Raw genomic sequence first — 18950 nt, 5'->3', positions numbered from 1 at the left:
TTGATTCTCTATCATTCAGTTCTGTGTTACTTTTCTTCTTATCTAATCTTCCTCCCAAAATATCACATTGCCTTAGTATTTTATCATTTTTCAGCACGTCTCTCTTTCTTGAGTCATTTTGTTCCTTCATTACTCATTGACCACCTTCACTACTGTCTTCATGCTCTGATTTTTCTGTAAGAACTGGATTATATCCTGCTTTTTACCTAAATTCCTTGAAATAAAAGCATTTACAAGAAAACAGTAACTAATCCCCCACTGATTGTGAAACAAACAAAAAAGATGATAAATAAATGGGCTAGTTAATGCAAATTTCTAAACACTCTTTAATTGCAAACACAGGCAAAATCATGCACAGTTAAATATAAGCCAATGTAATATTGAATTCTGTTAACACTTAAAAATTGAAAGAGAAAAGTTCTGTAAAGCAATAGGCCTTTAATTTATAGCTAGCTACTAGCCTTACAAAAAATTCTAAACAATTAGGAAAGACAAAGTTAATTATTTACGCTTCAGAAGAATATAATGTCAGAATTTTCAGGATCTAACATGACACACTTCACTGACCTGATTTAAATAAGTTAACATTGATTTTTCTACATTTCATCTTCTATTGACATTAAACCCAATACCAACAGATTTCTACCTTCTCCATGAATACTGAGAGCTTTAGGCCAAAAATACCTCAATGAGCTTGACCTGCAAACAGTCGAAACTAGACCAAAGTTATGGGGTTTATGCTTTTTTAAAATGGCTCCCATGTCTTTTAAAGAAACTTTTTCAGTTTCTCTCATGAATGTTCACTTATGATTTCACTCATTTTGGGCACAGATTTCAGTTTTAAACAATGTTAAAACCAGTATCTGTTTGGCAACAGGAAGTCACCTTCCCATCCCTTGGAGTCTCATACCTCTAACAACAAAACTTTTAAAATTTATTTATGCAAACAAGAGGCAAGATTATTATGCAAGGAACTCACACAAGAGACATCTAAATTTCATTGCCATTGTGCAAAACATGAAGAAATGCTGAAACCCATTATACTCCAATACTGATAAAGAGTGCAACAGAAATCTTTCCTTTGTCCTTAACTCCAGTTTCTAATTAGTTGGAAGCACACCTTCCTTTACAGTATGGCAAAGAAGTATTAATTAAAGCTTAAAGTACATTTAACAGTTTGTTTCAGCTCTACAATTTAAATCAGCTCTCTAAGTTATATATATTTCATCACACACAGCAATAGGCAATGACTAACGACGACTTCTAAATTAATTGTTACAAATTATAAATGCTCTGGAAGGCTACTGAGAAAAGGTCTTGAATGTGACACCAATTATTTCTAGAATACAAGAAATATTGTTATTTGTATCAACTAAGTCCATGATTAGACTCTCTAAGTTGCACAGTCCACGGGTACATCAGAATTTCAAGGCATGACCAAGACATGTCAGCCTTTGGTGTACCAAAAGGCCCTGGACAAGTGGAGAGCAGGGTTAAACACAGAACTTGAACCCTGAGTGTCTGAAGTGCTCAGAAGGAATCTCTTGATACGAACCATACATCCTGCAACACCAAGGGCTCACACAATAAACAATCTCTGCCTTTCTTCATAACCTTGTTTAGTACTGTAAACCAGCTTCTTCTTTCTACCCCTGAGTATATTTTATCGGTAGCTAGAAATGTCAAATACTTCTGTGGTAAACAGAACTATCCTGGCCTTTTTTATTTTCCTACACACCAACACTAAAGAAGGTGACAATGTAATCTGCCCCAGGCAACTCTATCACCATCCACAGTAGACAGGTCATTTTCCTTTTTATCAAAGAGGACAGTAGGTCATCACATTTTAGTACGTGTTGACACCCCTGCTAGTAAAAAAGAGATAAGAATTCAGTGCCCTTAAGGTGCCTTAACCTCTATTTTACCTAATACAGATATTTCACAGCTCTTACATTAAAGCCAGAAGACAGATCTGTTCCCTGAAAGAATGCACCACAAAGGTCTCAACCTTTGTGACAAGCTGATATTTGTATTGCAGAGGGTATAGGTGACAACAAAGCACTTCCCTTAAGGTATCTACCTCTCTTTTATTTTGGGTAATAGGATTTATTTTGTTCCTATAGCACCACAGAGCATCATGGATGTTTAACCTCTCAAATACAGTTATGCAGCTTTTGAACACTTTTGGAAGTTGAAATAAAAAGCACCTGGACACCTCCTGCCATCCTGAGAACCACCTCAGAAGTTTCTTTGCTTGATTAGAACATTTTGCTTTCAGCCAGGATATTCTTAATTCAGAACACAAAACAAAATAATGACACTTAACTGCTGTAATCTTTATTCACTGTGCTTTTACTTTCAAATACTAATGTTTAAAGAAAGCAAGAAAACACATTTATAGTGCCCCTTTTATCTTTTAAGGCAATGGGGAAAGACTCCAGCTCCTAATAGTGAATGAGAACTTACTTTTTATTGCATTTTATGTTAATAAACTGGTTTCTCCATATCCTTTTTAAAATAGTGATGATAAAAAGATCTGCAGGGCAAGAGGAAAAACATTGCAAACTCTTAGTTATGACACAGATTGGATAGAATTCATAAAGTACTTCCATTTGGAAAAATATAAAGATAAGAACACACTTGCAATTAACTGTATAATGATGCATAGTTTCTTCTGCAGATGAGTGTAAAATGTTACTTCAAAATAGGAAAAAAATGCAACCTCTGCTTTTTAGAGGAGGAACAGGTATTCCATACTTCAAGTGAAAAAATAAATTTCTGCGTGAAGATTTCAAACTTTTCTTCCTCAGTAACAAAACTACAAAGAGTATTATTAAGAGTATTATTAACTCCCAGAAGAAATGAAACCTTCATTTGTACACTGAAAGAAAGAGCAACATTTTTCTAGAATGAAAAATAACATTCTTTTAATTTGAAAATAGCTGGGTCAGTTTTTCTGTTAATTTTGGTAGCATATTTTTTTTAAACTGGAGGCTGAAAAGGAGTTCTGAACTCAGAGATGTATCAACCAACACAATGGCTCATTATTTAAATGCTCATTATTTATTTGTCTATTTAAATGTACTTAAATGATTGCAAGTTTTTATATTTGCACGATTGGAAAATTTCTTCTTCACGAAGGCGTATTTCATATACATATATTTATATATACACACATTACTCAAGAAAGGGGAAACATAAACCAAAACTTATTAACAGCAACTTCATGGGCAGGATAAAGAGTTTAGCAGATAATAGTTTCTACATATAATAACAGATCACTTCATGCGCCAAAGAATTTTGCACATTTATGGCACACATGTGTACATATTTGTACACAAACTCCTGAATGCATGCATTTTATACTCTATTTCAGAGTAGCCAGATATCAACACACCGGCAAAGACTCAAAGAATTGGGCTATTAAATAGTCACAGCATTTATCATTAAGAGCAAGAAGACCAAAAAGATCTCCATGACACAATCTAGCATTTTAGATCATTGCCTCTGAACTGAGGTCTCTTGCAAATGATACCGTGAGCAGAAAAATTCTGGTTCAGAAAATACACTGAGGGCAAAACTATTATGAAAATAATACGTTTTTGTTTCTAAGCAATCCAACCAATAACCACTACTAGGATTCTACTGTTTTTACTTAATTAGCCCAAAGATGTTTTGAAACTTGAAGAAAAAAAAAAAGTAATTTTATACCCAGTTTGCAAGATAATGCTACTTTTTCGGTTTGGAAAGAAGTCATTATGAACAAGCTCTAGTGAATCTCTGGTTTTCTTAAGATGATATTCTGTGATGTCATTTTAATATACCATTTCAATTACAAAGGAATTGATATATTTTGAGAGAAAACAGACAAGTTTCAAGTCCAATAAAATAAACTTCAGTTACAGATCACTGTTGCCCAAGTGAATAGCAAATATTCCACTAAAGTAGGATATGACACTTCCAAGCAGGAAGTATTTGTTAATATATGATAGATTGCATAAGTGATTTACCTACATACCATGTTTATATTCACAATTCCCATTCATTAAATTAAGTATGAGGTTCATCCCAAATCTCTTTGGGATTCATTATCAGAATGAATACACAGATATCTGTCTGTTAAATATTTTCCATGTCAAGCATTTATTACTTAGTGAATTTCAGCCTGGCTCCTCATATTGGATTTTGATGCTCTTTTATGCACTGCGTTCTGTACTCAATAGAAAAATGACCATTTTATATTGCCTTTGGTTTTTTTTGCAATAAATTCTATTTTCTCGTCAACTCTTTTAGATGGAAAAAATAGTACCTGAAATAAACATTTCAGTCATTTTAAGTTTGCACAACTGCTTTACAAATCACACAGCCTGACCTCCTTCTATGATATTACATTACAGCGAGATCCAAAATAACATTCCAGTTTGACAGCTAACCTCAGGCACCACTGGTCTGGTATCTCGCTGCTTATACTGCTGGCTGAAAAGCTGATAGGATACGCAAGACAAGCTGAGAGTTTAACTGGCAGAGCTGTTCAAATCTAAATTGTGCTATTTGAAACTTAGACCACAGGAGACAACAGTTCACTTTTTACCATGGCAGCAGAATCAACCTCTTGGCCCCCGTGAAACTCATATGAATACATTTAGCACACACAGAAAATATCTCCCTATATTATGATCAAAGACATATTCAACACGCATTTTTTTTTATGCACATTCGATCGTCCCTGTTGACAAGTCTTGGAAGTTAAGTAATATGGACTGCTGCACATAGGTTTCAAACCTTGATGGAGCCCAATGGCAGGCTACTTTTGACAGTCAAATAATGACAAGCACGTTGCAGGCCAATGCCCGTCATTCACCAACATCTTGGGCTGCTCTAACCGTTGCGCGGCAACAAAGCGCGCGGTCAAAGGTTAAGTTCGGGGAAGACAGCGATGAAGGGCAACTGTCATGCACCACTGAGTACTGTGAGGCAGCAAGGAGTGGTTGTCTTCTCAAGAACATGCAAAAATGTTCTCATTCTGTCCAGGCAGACACGTATTTGAAGGTCCTAAATGAGACCACTGCCAATTCACGAGGAGCCAAACTGACAGCATGCCATTCAAACTGTCTCTGTCAAATTTGGCTTTTTTTTTTTTTTTTTACTTATTTCAAATCACAAATGCATGCAAAGTATAACATTAAACAGAACTCCTAGCCACATTTGGCAGGGTAGGAAGAGTAAGGGGGAAGACATCTAAACTTTTTTCCCCTCTCATTCTTTAAACATTTAGAAGTTCAATAATTTAACATTAAATTCTTCAATTTTCCTGTATGCCTGCATTTATTTCCAAAATTATATCTGTTGGAACCCTTGTTCTAAACATTGGTGTTTCTTCCAGTATTAAAAAGCGGAGTCTAACATCTTACAATTAGGTCTAACACCTGGAATTCTAATTCTGCATTTGTATATTAATGTCACAATAGAAGCATACATTAAAGCATGCAAAATAAATATTTTGCATCAGTCTCTAAATATTCTAAGCATTTCTATTATAAATGGCCCAATAACAGTATATTCTATTTGTTTAAAAGCACTGTTTTGTGTGGAGTTATGGCTTGAACAGCATGATTAACAATGAAATTGCATTATTTTGCATAAAACATATACATCTTACTTTTAAACCATTGCCAGTAAAGATGTATATTTTTTACTTACACATTTAAATTATGTGATCATGGTCATGTTTGCCTCTATTAACATATAAAAGACTTCAGGAAAAATAGAAATACTTTTTTCTATTAGATAAACAGTGATGTGTCTCATTTTTCATATGAACAAACACTTGACACTAAATTTAATCAGGCTGACAAAGGATCATTTGGGTTGGCTCTCTGTGCCCTTTTCATGAACAGTCCATCTCTTCTGCACTTACAGGGCCAAACATTGCCCTCTCACAAAACAGATCAACATGCAAAGTGCTTGTTTCTTTTACCGGGTCACTGGCATCCTCCTGCCTGTGACATTACTGCTTTGACCACTTTCTGTCATGACACCAAGCCTTTAAAGACCCTAATCACAAACTGTGCTTTGCAAACTGAAGAGAAAATGAATTGGCATTATTTATGAGGAATATGTTTGGATCATAAAGCATAAACCCATGTGTCTGTCACATATACAGACACACACAGAGCACAAACTCCTTAGGCATTACATTCATATGTTCTATTGCACAAGTCATAATATCAACACTTATCAAATCACAGAAATCACAGATAATGACCAATCTACTGTCCTGATCACACTGAATTACTTTCAGGTAACCAGAACCATAAAGTTATAATTCAGCTTTTTTTGACGGAATAAAAAATTGCAAAGCTTTTCTACACAGGCAAGATTGCCCTATACAAAGCAGAAATTGTAAATTTGGGGAAAGATCATCAATGTGACAGCACCACCTTGTCAACTAGACCATGGCACTAAGTACCAAAGGCAACCCTTTCTTAAACACCTTCAGAGATGGTGACTCCACCACCTCCAGTGCCCAATCACTCTTTCTGTGAAGAAATACTTCAGTAACAAGAGGCATTTTTAAAACAGTTCAGGGAAAGCTGGCCAATATCTACAGTTCGTTATAAAAGTTTAAGCTACAACGCCACCAAGAACTTTGCTATATACTCTCATCAAGCACAACCTGCTACAGTCAAGTGATAATGACAAGTTTTCTAAAGTACCGCTTCCCATGGTCAGAAAATTTCCTACAAGTTTCAACTCCTATTTACAACAATACTGGAGAAAAGCTTATGGAATCTATCTTGAAAATATGAATATCAAGAATGCAAAGAAACTCAGAAGAAGAAGCCCTTTTAAAAAAAATTCCCCATGGCACTTTCAAGCAAAATAGGCACCCAGAAATATGAGCTTTTACTAATGCAAGTAAAAGATTTTTGAATGTTTTTAAAATGGAATACAAGACTGTGAAATAAAAACATTGGCTGTACTCATAATCTGATTTTAATTCATTTATGCCCATTTATAAATGCTTTCCATAAACACTTCTTATTGAACCAAGATTGATAGTGTCCATATGAAAGCATCAATGACCATCTTCCTAGACAGCAGCACCAGAAGCTCAAAGAAATGACAGCCAGCACATACCAGATGCCTCCCAGTGCAAAAGCTTAATGACTTTTGGTTTAAAGAATGGGGGAAGTCTACACAAACCAACAGTTGTTCCTGTAGTTTTCCTCAACTACCACCTTCTGCATGAAGTTTAAAAAGAAGCAAACCACCAGTATGGTACACATTTTACATTTCACGTGCCAGAGGCGAAAAAGCAGAGCAGTGAACAACCATAAAAGATAACTGACTACTGAACTAATCATCACAGGAAAACATCCAAACCAAAACAGTTTTCCTTCCCCATTACCACAGATGCAAAGAACCACATAACTGATTCAACCCATCTTATTCTAAATAACTGACATGGGAATGGCTGGAGAGTAGGGAATAGAACTGCCATTTGATCTTACCTCCTGTCAAGTCAGTTACATTATACTCAACAAATACAGTATCTGAAATAACAGATTTAGTTAAAAAAGTCACTTTTTGTCTCCTATGTGGATAGAAGACAGAATTGGATTTTTTTACAAGTGTGTAATAGCTGCAGTACATTAAAAAAAAATGTTCCTCTACATTTTAGATAACATCCAGGCCTACAGAAACAGTTCCAAACTGATCAGAGCTTTGGTATAATTCCTGGTGGTTTTATATTGTATACTAAAATATGGCACTTACATGGTGTCAGAATACACAATAAAATATTTTACTCAAAATTAATCTAATTGGAAAACCTTTTCACAATTTTTTGCATAAATGTCTTGTAAAACACATGTTTGACAAATGCTCATTTTCTTTAAAACAGTTTATTAAGAATTTCTGTTTAGGCTCTGACTCAGAAAGATGATCATTTTCCTGATGTTTATATGTACTGTTTACAATGAAGGCCCCAAAAAATTTTCTCCTACATAACATCATTAGACTAAATAGTTTTTTCTGGTTTCATTCAGTGATTACATACACATCACAGCTCAATTCAGTATTTTACTAACTGCAGTTGTTTGTCATCACATGGTTTAGATATCAGACAATGAAGTATTTCCTTTAAGCACAAGAGCATCATTACCTGCTGCATTGACATAATTTAAAGTGGAAGTAAACACAGAATAGAATCTGAAGATTTTTCCAGATCTCAAGTGCACATTCAAAATCAGCAAGATTGGGCTTCTAAAGACTTTTAACTGCTTGCAAAAATCCTACCTATTTCCATCACAGTAAAAAAAAACTATTAAATGTGCATTTTAACATGTATTTTACCAGTTAAACTGTTAGAATTATATATAAGTGTATGAGTTTACATGACAGTAATAGCAATGTTTGCCAGTCCAAAAGTTGCTTAAACTTACTTCTCACTATTTGGAGATGAAAATCTTTGTTTGATCTTTATCTCCTCCCCCCCACCCTCCAAACATATACAGGGTATGCACAATCATGATTTATCCCTGGCAAGATCCAGCCCATGACATTTCTGCACTCAGAGGAGAGAACACCCATGAGATGCGGGAGACTTTAAGTAAAATCTTATGCCAGCGAAGAATGGAATCTCTTAATATTACAAGGTGTTTGATTTCAATACAGTTTTAAACCTTAGAATAGAATCAACAGCATATTTTAATCAGGTACCTTTTCAAGTATTCACTGCATGAAGTACCAGTTGCCTGAGGGTTATGAAATAATACTAAAAACTTTATAATCATTCATTGATTTAGTTTTGAGCATAGTATATCATTTGAATCCAATGGGAACATAAAGAGCTATTTGTGAGGTCAACCACAGTACAGACAGAGGCTGACATGATATCGATGGCAAGGTGGAAAGAAATTGCCAAATACAGCAGATCAATACCTCGTTTCACTGTTACACCCTTCTGGAGACATAAAATATATATCTTTACAGCTACGAAAATAATAATAATGAAAGTGGGAGATAAATGCTTCCCTGAAGGTAAACTATTTGATTAGCTGAGGGCAAAGGTGACAAGAGCAGTTACACTAAGGTAACTTTACAGTCTTAAATAAAAATGGTGGGAAGAGCAGCAGATAAAAGGGCAAAATGAAGCTGAACAAGTTCTAGGAGATAAAGATGTAATTCTTTTAGAAATTGAGGTAGCATGTATACAAAGGCAAAGAACTGCCAAGTTAAATAAGGTAGAACAGAGTTTCCTCCCATAATCAGACTCCAGCAAATAATCACAAGTATTTTGAAATTACAGCACTGTAATTTTCTATCTATAAGGCTTCAACTATATGTTTCATCTGTGCTATACTTTAAATGCCAATAAATGCTCATAACCATGTTTTGCACTTCACTAGTGAACCTCACAGAATACAGTAAAACAGAACAGTGCTTTTCAGCCTTGGCTGGAGGAAAGAGGATCATCTGGTATTTTGGATGATCTTGGTCATTATAGGTAATTAAATAATTTAAGAAATGGATGAATTATTAAAAGCATAACAGCCCAATCCTGCTTCAGCTTAAGGCTGCATAAGTTTGATCATCAACTGCAAGGGCATCGAAAGAAGCTTTAGTTAATCACTGTCTGACCTGTCTAGTTTTCACCAACCTGGGTCAGCTGAAAGTGAATCTATTCTGAGGTGAAAGAAAAAAGTATAATAATTATTTGTCAAATGTTTTCAAAATCTAAAATTAAAATTGGAAGTAGCCCTGTATTGCATCTCCAATAGAAACATTTCACTGTGGCTTTATTTCAAAAATGCTAATTTCCATCTGAAACTTCTAGGATTATAAACTCAGTTCAGAAACAGAAGACTAAGGGGTTTGGGTGACTACCTAGCTTTCTGGAACTGAATAATTTGCTAACAAACTTCTCAAGATTTCTCTTCAGAGAGATATTAATTCGAACCCCAAATTTCAATTTACATGAAGTTTTATTTTTCTATAGAAAACAGGAAGGATTTTCAAAACTTACTTTCCCTCATTTCTGGGGGCAAATTTAATTTTCCTGAATGCTACAAGCTATAGAAATATTTGAAATATAATGTAAAGAACTATCACCACGTTTTCAGAAATTCATGTCTAACACTGGATTTGTAAATGACTGTTTTCTTTGTCTCAGTATTGCTGTTTGAGAACATACTCATGTTTAATAATAGTCTAGTAGCAATTTACTAAGACAATAGGAAACTTTAAAGTTCACCTTACATGTGGTAGCAGAGTTTTCAGCTGAGTAAGTGAACTCCTCCAAACCACACTGTTACACAAGATGCTTTGCTCTACGCATTTCTAGTCTACAGCTTGAAAACTAGAGTAAAGAGGCTTCTCACTGGGGAAAGTGGCATTTAGCAAGAATCATATACTGTGTTCATATTTTCCCTTAATTGTCCCATATTTTCCCATAATTTTCCCCTTCCTTAGAACAGAGGGGAAAATTTAGTGTTCTGAGGCAGACAAGGAATCAAAATCCCTCTAAAACCTTTTAGGAAATTGAAGTCTCTCCAAATGATACAAGTTGAATTGATTAAAGTACAATGAAGAAATAAAGCAAAAGGATAATTAGATAAAAATATTGTTTTATCACAGCAAAAAATCTAACTTAGACAACAAAAATTTTCTAAAATGCATGGCCTAGCAGAGTCTTTCAAATAGAGAACCAGTGGGGCAACCTGCCCCACTTCTAGGATGCTCCTTGGCCACCATGAGCTGGCAGGATACCCATGGCTGTCCATGGCAGGAGCCCAGAGCAGTGAGTCCAGTGACATGGAACCATCTCCCACACTCAGGTCCTGCAGGGTGTCTGCAATGAGAACGGCCACTGCACTGAGGCTGTACAAGCTACACATGTGAGCTTCCATTTCAAACACACACATACACAAAAAAAAAAAAAAAAAAAAGAAAAAAAGAAAAAAAAAAGCCTTCCAATACTCAGAAATGGGACATGCACAGCTCACCATAGTGGACCACCAGAATAGAAGGAAACTGAAGACCTTTAGATCCCTGGCATTGAACTTCCCTGACACTACTCCCATACACAAGAGCCTCCCAGGCCACCATCTACAAAACTCAAATTCATATTTTGAACAGCCATTCTCCTCACATCCTTAGCTCCAAGATCTTCGTAGATTCCAATATGTGAAGCATAGATCTGTCCTAATTTACAGCAAAAAACAAGTGACTGAATGTAAAGCAACGTTTAATAAATCTGCAGAGCCTAAAGTACCAATATAATTCCAAGCAGAAAGATAGACCTGCACTTCTTAATTAAGTGGGTGATGTTCTAGTTAAAACAAAAAGACAACCTTGGGCCATAGCTAAGATTAAGCACATGCTCTTGCAAAGGAAGCTCTGACTATTATCGATGTAAAGGCTTTAAATCACAAAAAATAAACCATCTAATAGTCTGTATTCAATAGTAAGTAGAAAGTCAGGACACAGACTAATTTGGATTAACACATTTTCAGTTATAACAAGTAATTTTACAGAGGATTAGTATCTTGATGGTCTGATCAATACTAGGCACTGCTGCTATTACAGATGAAGAGAAAATTACCCCTCCAGTAATAAAGTGTGTGTCTCGGTTCTCCTTCATTTGCTGAGTCCATTACTGTAATGGTTCCAGCATTAGCAGCTGAGGCAATTTAAACAGCAGGAATGTGATGAATTTAAAAGCAAGAAACATTTGCCACTCATTCTTTCTTGTATTTTATTCTGCATATGCAAGGCTTCTACCTGACCATTTCCAATATACAAACCATGTGTTATGTGACTATCAACACTATTTCTTAATTATTGTCTCATTAATAATGGGAAGGTCCAATAATGTGATTACCACAAAAATTGCTACTGGCATATTGGTTGCTGATTCTGCTAAAACTTGCACACCATTTACCTAAGCAGAAATATGACATGACAAGAAGCTTATTTAACTGCATCTAAGCTGTTTCATTAATTTTCCTAAATACAACTTCTAAAAGAATCCAATCTGTCAATTAGAAAATTTTGTTTCGTTTGGGCCTTTTTAAAAATGTTTTTATCTTAAGAGGTTGAACAATAATTGGAAACAATAAATAATTGTAATATTAGAACAAACCGTGGTAACAATGTTAAAGTTTTTTAACTTCATTGTATGGTACAGGCACCATCTTTCAGCATTAACTCCAAAACCAAACCCTTAATCATGCTTTGAAGTGCTTTGAGAATACTCTCCTCATTTTCCTTGAGCATTATTATGTTGAAGCAATCTGTTTTACCTTGTAAAGATGTATTATTTTGTAGGTAGCAAAATGAGGATGATGCAGGAAATAAGACCTTCAATGATATCTCAGCCAAAACACAGTATATTCTCTCTTTCTCATTGTAAATAAAATACATACAAAGCTTTGTGTTATTTAAAGCTTTATATTTCCTTGCCACTTTGTCCAACATGTCTCACAAATGTGATACTGCATATGAATATCTTTGTAAAAACCCTTGTGAATATTCAGATATGTGCACATTGATGCATTTATTATTTGTACAGCAATAACTTTATTGGATTGGGGTCCCAGCTGCACTGGGAGCCGTACAAACATAACAGTAGTGTCTGTGGAATACATTCTCTGCAGTCGCAGTAATGTGAATTAGCATAAACAGCTACATCAGGTAATTGTGAACTGGGTTTAGTGGTTTATTCCAAAGACCCATCAAGGTAATACCTTTACTTTAAGAGAAAATAATACTCCAGACTAGCTGAGTATCTTCTCTTTCACCAGGTAATGGCACAGGGTGTTAACATGCAAAGAGTGGTAGAGGAAGCACATACAGGAAATAACTAGAACTTGGCCTCTGTCATACTGAAACTTTAAAAAAATCCACTTTGAATAAATCTTGACAACATTAGGTTTTACATTAAATATTAACTTTTTAAACTCATCAAGATATTCCACATTCTAAAAGCAAAAAGTTTTCTTCCCAAGTCTAAAAGGAAGAAATAGCCTACTTAGGTCACCAAATAGGAGTTTTGTTTGATTTTGCTTTGCATAGTACATTTCTACACCCACTGAAAAAGAAGTCACCAACTCTGATCAACAGTGTAAAGAAAAAAGAATCACAGTAACTATAAACTGTATTAATTAAAATGGAATTCTAAGCTAAAACAAACAAGTATGAACAACCCCACAATAAACTGTTTTATAAAAATGCCTTTCTAGCTAATGAGCAACATCTACTCTAACAGCTCTGGTTTTATGCACACAAGTTTGCTACGAGGAAGACCAGAGTAACTTGGAGCTTGATAGCTCCAAAGGCTCTTTAGAAACTTCAGAATAGTTGTTTTCTGCTGTCCACTTAAGACTCAAGAGAAATATTCTACAGGACATTAACACGCCCAATATGGTGTTTAGAACAGATAACTAGTTAACTTCTGGCTACTATTTTCCTGCTTTTTTTTCAGACCCTCTTCCCAAGGATGAATTTGTATCCTCCGTGTCTTGACTTGGAACACCAAGTACGAGCACAAACGATTTCATTTCTGCTACACATTTAATCCAACTGAGTGATCTGCAAAGTGGAAATTGCTGTATGACAGCACTGCACTCTACAGAACTTCTGCCACATGTACTTGGAACAGAAATGTTCTTCTATAACAGCATAAATCTAAACTTGCTATAGACAAGAAAATTAGAGCCAGACAAAAGTTTATCACATATAAGAAACATACTACATAATTACAAAGCAAAAGCCAATCAGTGGGATTCTGATAGACAGCATTTAACTGTACACAATTAAAAGCAAAACAAGAACTTTTATTCAGGATTTAATTCTGGAAAAGAAGAGACATTGCCAGGAGGCACATAATCCAAACCAGCTTCTCCACTCAACCACTTCCCTCTCAGTAGAAGGCCTCATAAATCTTACTCTCCAGAAGAGGTTGGGTTAACCTCACTAATATTTGGTTTGCTAAAAAATATTTTAATCAGTACGTAAATGGAAGTCTTGGCAGAACTACTACAATAAAGACACTGTTCCTTTGTCTTCAGCATTTTTCAGGTGATCAACATAAACTAGGAATGGGTAAAACCATGGACTGAAGGGTGACTTGGCACAGTACCAGAGGCCCAGAGATTACAGCTCCAATTAAGTTGTAGAAAATAATCAGTATAAGGATGCTTCCATGGGAAAAAAACCCCAACCTGTATGTTCCTTCTGGCACATAAACCCTTTTCCCATTGCTGGTTTCCCTTTTGGCAGCCTTAATTCTAAAACATTCTGCAGGCTCATTTTGCTTCAATATCCGCAGCTTCTCTCAGGTAGTACCCAACTTACCACATCCCCCCAAGGCATTCTGTAAGTACTGACACCTTTAAATTCTCTGTAAGAATCTTTTATCTTTCATCCTTCTCTGTCTGTGCACCCACAACACTGAGTTGTGTCAATAGCAGTACTCCTGCACTTGACCTCAAGTTTTTCTCATGCATTGCTCTTGACACCTCTTCAAGTGCCTTTCCTCCACAGCCTTCACCAATGTAGTTCACAGCACCATCCTTTTACCCCTCACACCTATCCTGGAATGATTATCTTATCAAAGGCCATTAATTTCCTAGTGCAAATGATTCCCAAACATATTCAGGGCCCATTGAAAAGACAAAGGCCCTTGGATGGACAGCACAAATGTACAGGCTAAAAAAAAAAGTATGGGTTGAGGTTTTTTTCTGCAAGGTGTTGGATGGGACATCTGTATGTTTTGACATATATGGAAAGGGCAGAACAGTAATGTAAACACTGAAATTGCTGTCCTTCAGCATGTTGGGATAGCAGCAAGACAAATTACAAAATAACCAGGTAGTCCTTCAGGAGTTGCTATGAAACTTACTAGGGCTATGAAACTTACTAAGAGGCTCTGAAGTTTTTTAGTAAAATACTTAGTTGCAAACTTACATCAGACTTTTTCCCTGCCTCTGCAGAGAATAGTGTATTTAATACTGAATAGTAAATTAATACCAAACCCAGCATGTTCCCTATTCACGTGTATGAGATTACCACTTTCAAAGGCACTTTTAAAATTTATAATGGAATTAACCTTCCTTTCATTAACACTTCTAATATCAGCACAATGCTTTCAAACAAGTCACTTACTGGTTTCTCAGTACTACTGTTTTGTAAACAAGACCAGCATAAGTATAACAACCATAAAAAGCTGAAGTAAAACATTGTACAATGTAATAAAACAAGCCCTTCAGAGGCACCTGAAGCTGCAAACATCCAGCACCCCTGTTTGCTTTCACAGACAGTGAAATAACATCTCCAGTGTAACCGTGTGACAGCACAGCATCTGAACACGTGAACAAAAAAATAAACATTATAAAGCTCGGGCGCTATAAGGGACTTAAAAATATTTATTTAGGTCAGGCTTAGTGTAGAGCATGCTTAAATTTAAAAATTCGGCGCAGTTACACAGCGCATCATCTCACTGTGAACGTCTCGACAAGAAACAAAAAGTACAGTCCTTGCGTTATTTTTTTTTACACACCACAGAACTCTCTTTTAAATTGAAATATCTTGCCCAGACGGCACAGTGCCGTTACCACTATCTCCTGTTAGGGCTGTACGAGGTGCCCTCACTCAGGGAGGGGCTCGGACACTCCAGGTCAATGGAGATGGGATTTCCCGGAGCCCCGGGGCGGCGCTGGGCACACGCGGCCGAGCCCAGCCCAGCTCAGCCCGGCTCTGACCGGCTCCTTCCTCCTCACAACGAACTTCAGGGCGGCCTCGTTGTCCCCTGGCTCGGGGCCCCAGCGCTGGAGCTGCCGGAGCCCCGGCGGGCTCTGCCCGCACAGCCCCACAGCGGCGGGGAGAGGCTGGCCGCGGACACTCCGGGGGCTGCGGGGAGCAAACGGAAGGTACCTTCAGTTCTTTCTCCCGCTCCCCTGCTCTCCTCTTCATGGTGCCGCCTTAGCCGTCGTCCCGGAGCGGGGCAGCGCAGGGAACACCGCGGGGACACCGCAGGGATACCGCGCAGCTCCCGCCGGGATCACCCGGACCGCGGGAACGCGGGCCCCGCCCCGAACTCCAAGTCCCGGCAGGCCCAGGGCGGCCCGGAAGGGGAAGGGCCCGGCCGGCACCGGCGGCGGCTGCTGAGGGAGCGCTGAGCGGAGCCGGGGCCGGCGGGGCCGTGAGTACGGGGAGAGCTTCTCCTGCCCTGGGCACGGCACGGGGAGGACGGGCTGGAGCTGCCCGGGGCCGCTGGAGCTGCCCGGGGCTGTGGCGCCGTGTCCTGGAGCGGGCGGTGCCCGGCCGGGGAGGGGAGGGGACAGCGGGGCTGGGGGTCCCGCGCTGCGGGCGGCGGTTCCAGAGCCCAGAGGCTCCTCCTCGCTCGGTGCCCGTGGGGAAAGGCCCAGAGCCTCATTAACAGTACCCTGTAGGTGTTTGGTAGCGGGAAAGGCGCCGGGCTGGAGCGGGAGCTGAGCCCCGTGCCCGAGGGCGGGCCGGCCGGGCAGGGTGGGCGTTCCTTGCTGAGGCCAGCCCTGCCCTCCCCTCCCTGCGGCCTGCCCCCCCCTCCCTGCGGCCTGCCCCTTCAGCCCTGCCCGACACCGCCGAACTGCCGCGGCTCCATCAAAACTGCCAACCCTGCTAAAATATGTGGAAGGCAAGACACAGTTGTTTCGATTTTTCTGTGTTGAATCACGACTTATAGCTCTGAGGGATGTTTCTTCCCTCAGGCAATAGCAGGATGCTATGATCACTTTTCCATATCTTCTCTTTTTTTTCCTTGTCCACCTCCCAAAACACATAGCACTGCGACGCATGATATTTGAAAGATATGTGTGTGTATTTCTGCCATATAATAAATGAGATTATTTTAGGTTACAAGACCAATAAAGTGCAAACATATATATTTTAAGGAGTCAATAGAGGGGGAATGTAGGCTGGAAACATGTTGTGGTAAGCTCAGATAGGTGGGTGGTCCTTCCCACCTCCTTTTTTAAATTCCCTCGACCAGGGGAGTAGAGTAGGATTTTGTAACCAACGGATCGTCTTGGCCATGTCTGACACTCAAATTCAAGATCCGCGTTGAAACAATTAAGTTGCAATTTTTATGATTTCACTAGAAATCCCCTCACTGGAAGTCGCTTCTAGCCCCATTGGCTGAGAACTTCTAAAAAATTAAGTAATCCCCACTCAGTGTTGCTACCTCTGAATGATCATGGTACAAAAGTAGACTTCAGTGAGTTATATAAGAAACTGGACCTAAAGCATGAGGTTTGATAAGTATTAATTTTAATCCTGTTAGCCTTGTATAACAGTGCAAAGTCGTGTGCAGTTTTTTGTAGTGAATTTTCAGATACAGGTCGTGATAGAATCACTTGTAAGTAGTGAACTGTATAAGAGAGTTGCAGTTTCTTTAACTTCAGTAGTTCTATCGATAATTCTTCCTTATAAGAACTGGAAGTTCTTATAGGCTAATCCCAGAGATATGGGGAATATTCCTCTCTTTGTACATTAAGCTCTTTTCTCCTGTTTTGAGGAACAATCTGTGCTGAAGTGATTGTAGGGTATCCTTTCTTGGAAATAAAGCCTGGTTTAAGTTCTTGAGGTTGAGGATGGCATGTGGCTCTCCCCAGATGCAAATACAAATTTCTATCTCACTTTGTTATGCTTTCTTTTAGGAAATGCTGCACTTTTAAGTACCATAAGTTTTGTAGCAGTGTTGGTGTACAGTTTTGTCAGATGTAATCGCTTTGGAAATGCTTTCAAAAGTAATACAGAATGCTGTGGAGAAATCTCATATGCTTTTAGAAATAATGTGGGAACTGGACTGCAAGGAAAAGTAATTTTGTTTAAGTGTTTGTGATTGACACTGAGATAATATTCAAAGAGGAGCTGTAACATATGTAACACATGCTTTGATGTTTGAAGTGTCCTCTCTCAAAGCAGCAGCATAACTGGTGGTTATTAGTGACTATTAAAGACATGGGTATGTTACTAATCAGGCTAGTAAGTTGCCAAGCCAAATTCTAAATCTCTAGTTATATTTGGCCTCCTTAAAACCAGGAGGCATGTCTGTACTATTTCTGTCTAAAACCACTGTATCTGATAAAACCAATTAATATGGTTGGGATTTTTTTTGTTTGTTTTCTTTTTCTGTGGCCCAGGACAGAAAAGGTAGCTGAATGCTTACTTCCTGACACTTTGTAATGGAAATGAAACAATTCTTCCTCTTCCTTTTGAAAATTTCACCTTCTAAGTTTTCAGGACACTTTAGATTTGAGGTTGTTTTATTTTGTCACTGCAAGTCATGTCATGTTGCCAGTAAAAGCTGGCTTTGTGTGCATCTCTGCTGTGTTAGTTTGCTTATAGCTCCAGTATTTCTGTGGTTTTGCTGCAGCCAGTAAAGGATTACTACTGACAAGAGTTGTTTATTTATTTGAGTGACAATTTATTTGAGTGACAAGCATGTGGTGTTTTGTCTCTGTTTTTAAATGAGTAGCTTTCTCTCACACTGAGGCTAACAGGTAGATATCCATAGTAAATTTCTTCAGCAAATAGTGAAAGCCAGTAATGTTTGTCTGTGCCTGTTACTGTTCTGGAGTTTTTGAAGCCTGATTTTGATAGATCAAAAACATTGTGGAGTTGTGCTGATTAAATACTTGTTTAGCTCTTGATGTCTGTTGAAACCCAAAAAAAGCCTCTGTCATTTTTGATTTGTGAAAGCAAGGACAACCACGTTCTAAAAAGATGTATAATGGCAGCATCTTCTCCTTGCTACCATCGTGAACCAAAGTTAGATGATCCTCTGGAGGTGAAATGTTTCACTTTCATTCTGATCTCAGTTGCTGTAGCCATTCTGGTACAGAGACATACAACAGTAACCACAATAATGAGCACAGACCTGAGTGAAGCCAATGACTGTAGAT

At 37.9% G+C, this 18950-nt stretch overlaps 2 protein-coding genes across 9 annotated transcripts in view; one reads left to right on the top strand and one right to left on the bottom strand.

Annotated features, from left to right (window-relative positions):
* FTO (FTO alpha-ketoglutarate dependent dioxygenase) overlaps positions 1-16064 on the bottom strand; it is a 221115-nt gene extending 205051 nt beyond the window's left edge. The window contains exon 1 of the mRNA XM_083870085.1: positions 15940-16064. Coding sequence (XP_083726211.1) covers positions 15940-15978 — 39 coding nt within the window. The 5' untranslated portion in view covers positions 15979-16064. The remainder of the gene's footprint in view (positions 1-15939) is intronic.
* A 69-nt stretch (positions 16065-16133) lies between these two features.
* The window catches only part of RPGRIP1L (RPGRIP1 like), a 50201-nt gene continuing 47384 nt past the window's right edge, over positions 16134-18950 (top strand). For 6 of the 8 annotated variants that reach the window (XR_014590991.1, XR_014590992.1, XR_014590993.1 and 3 more), the window contains exon 1: positions 16134-16207. The gene's annotated coding sequence lies outside the window, so the exon portion shown is untranslated. Of the gene's footprint in view, positions 16212-16955; positions 17864-18950 lie in introns of those variants that run through there. The other 2 variants (XM_083870248.1, XM_083870247.1) reach the window with 2 other exon arrangements.

Source organism: Zosterops lateralis (assembly GCF_965231275.1).
Source record: "Zosterops lateralis genome assembly, chromosome: 12".
Lineage (NCBI taxonomy): Eukaryota > Metazoa > Chordata > Aves > Passeriformes > Zosteropidae > Zosterops > Zosterops lateralis.
This window is presented reverse-complemented; position numbering and strand designations above follow the sequence as displayed.